At 35.3% G+C, this 7,333-nt stretch overlaps 1 protein-coding gene across 1 annotated transcript; it reads left to right on the top strand.

The window, feature by feature from the left end:
• Window positions 1–3,351: 3,351 nt before the first annotated feature.
• On the top strand, window positions 3,352–4,891 carry LOC140957872 (probable methyltransferase At1g29790). The gene has a single exon (XM_073415276.1). It carries the CDS (start codon window positions 3,365–3,367, stop codon window positions 4,712–4,714), a length of 1,350 nt encoding a protein of 449 aa, XP_073271377.1. The 5' UTR covers window positions 3,352–3,364; the 3' UTR covers window positions 4,715–4,891.
• The last annotated feature ends 2,442 nt before the right edge of the window (window positions 4,892–7,333 follow it).

Raw genomic sequence — 7,333 nt, 5'->3', positions numbered from 1 at the left:
ACACACTAAATTTGAATCATTCTTCAACAGTTTGCAAAACCTAGATTGAAAAAAATTTAATGAAATAAGTTTATTGATTTAGCCCTTGTTCGAAAACCCTAACCCTAACCAACTTCAAGTCCATCGAGCCTAGCCCTTAACCAACATGTCCAAACCCTATGCAACCATCTTAGGACCTAGACTGAACCCTTAGGACTCTACTGGACCAGCCCTAGCTAGCCACACATCCACAGCCACCTTACAATCATATAAGCTTAAATTTGACTTCTAATATTTTTCTTAGACGTAAACCCGAGCCTTTCGATTTAATTACTTAATAGCTAAATCGTGAAGCGTTTAAAAGCTGAATAAATTCAAAACTTAATATTTTCTTCCCAAATTTGAAACATGACTTGTTCGAACTTAGTCTACCCCGTGAGCCATGACCCAGCCCAGAAGAGCCCACGGTCTAGCCCTAACTTCTGTCCTCAACCACGCTCCCCTCTCCTTAATTCTCCAAGGTCGCGTCTCATTCATCCATCGAGTCATGCTCGTCTAGGCCCTGGCCAAGCCTACACCAGACCCCTATCCACCCTCTCAGGACCCTACCAGACAGTCTTGACCAGCCCTAGCAACGCCGCGCAACCTCTCCGCCTACAACCAAGCCACACGCCCCTAACTTCCTCTTCAAGGCTCACGGCTGACTCCTACCATCGAACCACCCATCCAGCCGCCCTAAAACTCCTTCTAGACTCTGGACGCAGCCAACACAGGGCCATGACCATGCTTGGTCAAGCCCTTGGTGCAGCTACAACCCTATGAGAAACCCATAGAACCGAAAAAAATCCTATCCGAGCCCTAGCCATGCGTGGCTCCTATGCCTCTATCCAGCTTTCTTCTTGTGCTTAAACGGTTCCTTTCTAGATCCTTTGACATCCCTTGCCGTCCCTATATTGGCAGTGTGTCCCTTAGCAGTTATAGCATATCTCAAACAAGCGCAAAAACGTAAAAATTTCGAAACTTTATGTCGAAACGTCAAATAATTCGATCTAAACAATTTTCATGCTTAAAAACAATAAACACACATATTATGATTTGAATAGTATAAAAAAATAAATAAGCAATTAAATTTATCTTAAAAATTAAAATGTAGGATAGTAGTATATATGTAAAAAAAAATATTTTTTTCGGTCTACTGATTTGTTCAATTTTGGGTCTTAGTCCGTTAAGCTTTCAAATTTTGGTTTTGTACATTAACTTTGGTTTCGGCTATTTTGATCAAATTGTTGACTTGACATCGAATAAGTCAACAATTTCTTGTGTCACGTTAGTAATTTTCAATGTCATGTAAACATATTTTGGTGTAACGTTAGCATTCTAGTGAAATATAACTAAAAGATTAAAAAAAAACAAAGTTAGTACATCAAAACCAAATCTGAAAACTTACTAAACCAAAAATAGTAAAAGTTTCTGAACTAAAAAATTCACACACACATACATATTATATGTACATGTATGCATGCATTTTGTGATAAAAAATATCAAGTTAAATTGAAAATATCAACTGCCTATTTTGTAATTATGATATGATATAATGATTATCCATACTATACATAAAAGAAGACCCTCTTTTTTCAATATATTTATATGTGTACGGACAAAAACAAATACTCGTTTTTAAATAAAAATTATACCAAAAATGTTATTATGATAAATTGGTTAAATTTATTGAATGATTTAACCAAAATCACAAAACTATCCCTATTTTAAAACTAATAATTATATACACATAATGCAATTTCTTATTTGCTAGTAAATAATAATAATAATAATAATAATAATAATAATAATAATAATAACAAATAAATAAAAGATTCCAATTGACTTATGGAAGTCATTTTTATACGATTTTAGGATTTAAAAGCAGTGAGAAAGTAGGATCTTTCGATCTAATCTAAGTTATTAATCACTAAAATTTTCAAAGAAAATTTGTCAGATCATATGCAAAGTCTTCTAAATTTAAGAGATCTGTCGCTAAAGCGTTGAATCAGCTTGTAGATATAAATATTTATTGTTTGTTTATTTACTTATCATAAAAAAATATAATATTTAAATTTCAAGATCAAAATCTTGTACCCTTAAATTTAGTAAACCGCCAAATATAATACTAATACTTGTGTGAGACGGTCACACGGATCGTATTTTGTGAGACAAATCTCTTATTTGGGTCATACATGAAAAATTATTATTTTTTATGCTAATAGTATTATTTTTTATTGTGGATATTGATAGGATTGATCCGTCTCACAGATAAAGATTCGTGAAACCGTCCCACAAGAGACTTATTCCAAATATAAAAACAATTACTAAGTAGACTTGAAATTAAGGCTAAACTAAAGATCTCGAATCTCGAGATTGTCATTAATAAACTAACCTCCCTCGAACGCCTAAAACGGCAACAAAGTAACATGACAAATCGCTCAAACCATATATTTTAATTGGATGTTAGTAATGTTGTGGTGTTTGAGGACATAAATATATTTATTTTATATAAAAAGAATTTAAAATGCAATCTTATTTTTTTTCCTTTATCAATATATTGATGTATAATATTTTCAAATTTTAACCTTCATATGGTATTTGGTTTTAGTAAACATTTGAATGTTATTTTAGGGAAAAATACAATTTTAGTTCAGTATGTTGATCTGTTTCGGATTTTAGTATTATATTTTGTCAAAATTTGGTTTTAATCTAATTAATAAATTTGTTTTTTCATCTGATATTTTCGCCTCGAAACCACTAAATCTGTCAGATATTGTTTATTTGACACATATTATATCTTACATAGCTCATATGGTAAAAATAAAGCATATATTACATATATTAAAATCAATTTTAACAATAGAAAATAAATTATAACAATTTTCAAAATTTCAAAATGAGAGGAAAAAAATTACTTTTCGTAATTCTCTTTATTTTTGCTCAAATAAGTTTTAATGTGTGTAATATATGCTTTATTTTAACCACGCTGAAGTACATCGATGTTAAATAAGTACTATTCGGCGATTTAATGACTTCGAGCAGAATAAACAAAAATTCAAAGTGTTGGAATGAAAATCAAACTTTAATAAATTACATAACTAAAAAAAATTCAAAATAAGTCATGACTAAAATCGTCCCTTATATTACAAACATATATCAAGATAAGGTAATTAATAATATATATATATATATATATATACACACACAAGAGAATATATTGAAATATATTTTTTCCTTAATTTTTTTTTTCAATTTTTGGCAAATTCTTGTTAAATTAAATAATATATATACCGAATAAACACCAATAGTTTAACTTGCCTTAGATCCAAAGCAAGTTAGAGGGATGGGAAGTGAAGACTCTACCAAAAACCAAGCATACCAAAAGACTCAAATCAGATACAAGCTCAAAATACTATTGCTTATCATAGTAACCAACATCCTCACAATCTTCATTGTCACTGGTTCTTACTCTAATTTGCAAGACCCTATTTCAAGATTTTCCAAGCAGTTTTCTCTCCCTATTTGGGACTCCACAACCACTCTCTTGATCAAGCTAAATGCCACACAAGACGACCTCGTTGCCACTCGGTTTGAGCTCGAAAACTTGGGCCAAAAACTCAAGTCCGCCAATTCACTGATCGAGACTCTCTCGGTTCAACTCTCCCGTGTTAACATAGACGTCAGAGAAACCTCCAAGGAGAAACATTTCGTTTACGATGATCTTCTTGCTGATATATCTGATGAGGCCAAACTTTCCTTAGGCTCTCACAAGCTTCCTCTAGGATTCACCCCACAAATGGGATCGGATAAGGTCTATCCTTCGGTTGGTGGGGCATGCTTGAAGCATAAGGACGACTTGTCAAATTACATGTCGTATGTCATTGGAGGAGATTGTCCTGTAGACGATGTTTCTGCGCAGAAACTCATGCTTAAAGGGTGTGAGCCACTTCCTAGGAGACGTTGCCACCCTAAGTCCCCGGTTGGTTATATTGAGCCGACGCCTTTGCCTGAGAGCATGTGGTCAATTCCACCAGACACAAGCCTTTTTTGGGACCCCTATACATGCAAAAACTACCAATGTTTAGTTGACAGAACAAGGGACAAAGCAAGATACGATTGTAAAGATTGCTTTCATTTACAAGGTAGGGAGAAAACAAGATGGCTTTTTGACAATGGAGGTATAGATTATGGGATTGATCAAATTCTTGGTTTGAAACCAATAGGCACGATCAGAATCGGGCTCGATATTGGAGGTGGGACGGGGACTTTTGCTGCAAGAATGAAGGAGAGAAATGTGACTATTATCACAACTTCAATGAACTTCGATGGTCCATTCAACAGCTTCATTGCATCTCGTGGATTGGTACCCATGCATGTTACTATTTCTCAGAGGTTTCCTTTCTTCGATAATACACTTGATATCATCCATTCGATGCACGTTTTAAGTAACTGGATTCCGGAGTCTATGCTCGAGTTCATTCTATATGATATATATAGGATATTGAGGCCTGGTGGCCTGTTTTGGGTCGACCGTTTCTTCTGCCTGGGGCTGCAGCTGAACGCCACTTACGTCCCAATGTTCGACCGTGTTGGATTCCGAAAAGTTCGATGGAATATTGGAAGGAAGATGGACCGTGGGATTGAGAAGAATGAGTGGTATTTTTCTGCTCTGTTGGAGAAACCAAAGACTTGAGGAAACAAATGTTGGAGTTCAAACCTTGTTTTTGTGTGTTTTTCAATGATAAGATCATTGCAAAGTAACAGTTTTCATTTTGTTCATGTTTTATGTGCAGAATTTTTTCTGATGTGTTCATCATCCATATTTGCTAAATCCTGCTTGATTTGCTGTTTTCTGGTCTATTCTTTGTCCTCACTAGTTAGATATGCTCGACTCGAGTACCGTGGACTCGATCGGAGACGAGCAAAGATTAATCACCTTGGTCATATTAAAAAATGTCAAATTTTATTTTTAAAAAAAATATGTTTATCTATTTCTACTATAAAAATGAATGGAAGGACAAAGTTTTTTCATCGTGAATCTTCTACTTTGCCCTTAAAATTGTGTGTTGTTTGAATTTATTCCTAGGGCACTGGGTCGAAATGGGTGCCAAAAGTTATGGTCAAATAGGGAATATAAAATTTATGTGTATATGAAATAACTTCAAGTGCACCAACGAAATCAAGTGTATTTTATGGCCATTTATTGAATGTCATCAAATGCAATACACTTAATTATTTCATTTATAATATTGTTTGGTCGTGAGAGATTGATTGGAAAATTTAATCTAGACCTTTTTTTTCCACATTATTGACAAAGAGTACTAAGAACGATTAATGTATGAAATTGGTGAGAAGGTTAGAAANATTCATCACTTGTAAAACTCATGCATATACATACATTTTCTTAAAATCAGACATGTAACGTGTTTCTAACATTAACATAAAAATCCATGTTCAATATCAACATATACATTTTTCATATACAATATGGGTTGTCGAGGCACTGCCATGACTGATAACCTAACTCGGTGCAAAACGACAATTTCCCATTCAAACTTACCAAATGCCTTAAAAAGATATTTTTAATCATTTTTTTAGCGTAAACTCGAGCTCAAACCTTAACTTCTATAATTCGCTTAAAACTTAGATCGGAGTCCCCGTTTTAGCCCGAACTTAACCAAACTTAAACCATAATTCAACGGCTCCTAACCAAACCCCGTATGACCCAGTTAAACCATCAATAACCTTGGGCACATTGACATATTAATACCCAATATGGACCATGTCTATTAAAATTTCCAACCCTCAAGTACAGGACTGACGCCTAGGCGCTGGCTGTGTAGCGCTGCGGTGCTTGGTGAGCACCTAGGCGCCAAGCACCAGCGCCGTGGCGCTACAAAAGCCGAAGCTCAAGCGCCGTGGCGTTTGGTGAGCAGCGCTTGCGACCAGAAACCACAAACAACTTCGAAGCCAAACTCTACACCACGCTCAAAACAGCCCGGACCAGGCTCGAAACAACCCTTCCTGGCCCACCTTTGGACCCTCCTGGATGTACATAGCCATGGTCCTTAGCCCCATGCACGTTGCCCTCAACCCTTCTCACAACCTAGCCGTCACAAGCCCTAGATCGAGGAACCCGATCGTACCATCACCCAACCAACTCCCGATCTGATCTTAACATCTAGATGCCATCATTCAGACATTCAACATGCATACCGTGGTGCGATTGATGAGAAAAAAAAGGATATAGGGCGTGCCTTAATGAAAAAACGTATGCAAAACGAAAACCAACGGAACGAGGGACGAACACCAGAGCGACGGGCGACGTTCTACCGAATTTCCTTGGAAGAAATGAAGCAATGTTGGTGCTAGGTTGAAGAGGGGGGCGGCTGAGAGAGGAAGGTGAGGTTAGGGTTTAGGGAGTGAAATAAAATGATTTACAAAGTAATAGGATAATGGGCCTAGGTTTAGCATGGTGAGGTGTAATGGGCTTGACTCAAAAACTAACCAAAAAAAGCCCATTAGACCCAATAACATGCACATTAAAATATTTTGTCTTGGTATGTTTTCAAAAATATTACCCGAACTCTCAAAAAGTCCTCCATTTTGCTAAAAATTTTATACCGGTTAAAAAATACTGCAAAGGGCCCATTTTCGAAATTTTCATATCAATTACATCATATATTAAATAATTAAAAATAATTATTTAATAAAAACATTTGCCTCAAACTGTCACCGATCTCCGTTCCTCGTTCGAGCGTGAAATACTGCTAAAAGCTCAATTAAATACAATCTAGTAATTCATGAAATAAAAGCACATATTCATGTCATAAACATGCATTTAAAAATAATTAAATAAGCATTTTAATAAAACCCTAAATTTGCATGCAGTCAGGTTACATCGTTCGAATTTCTAAACCTTACAATTTCTCTCTCACATAGGTGATTTTATATTGATTAAATGTCAATGCTTATCCTCAACATTCACTATTTCATAATTAGAATAGACTAGAAATAAGCCACACATTGATATAATAAATCAGTACGATTAGGTTGGCCAATTGAACTTAGTTCTTGAGATCTCCAGTCAGCGTAGGTTGGGTTTTTCTTCACGCCAATTTATTCTATAGGCTTCAATCTCATTCCCCTTTATGATTTCTCTGCTAACTCTCTATTTAACCATTTGGTTAGCATATCCGTTATATTATCGCTTGACTTTTTACAGTCAATAGACATAACTTCAGTTGATAATAGTTGTCTAATGGTATTGTGTCTACGACATACGTGTCTTGACTTACTATTATACATATTG

Source organism: Primulina huaijiensis, chromosome 14 (genome assembly GCF_012295235.1).
Source record: "Primulina huaijiensis isolate GDHJ02 chromosome 14, ASM1229523v2, whole genome shotgun sequence".
NCBI lineage: Eukaryota > Viridiplantae > Streptophyta > Magnoliopsida > Lamiales > Gesneriaceae > Primulina > Primulina huaijiensis.
The sequence above is the reverse complement of the archived record's forward strand: the minus strand, read 5'-3'. Positions and strand labels throughout refer to the sequence as shown.

Coding starts and splice junctions, on each gene's coding strand:
- LOC140957872 (XM_073415276.1), top strand. CDS start 3,365: ATGGGAAGTGAAGACTCTACCAAAAACCAAGCATACCAAAAGACTCAA.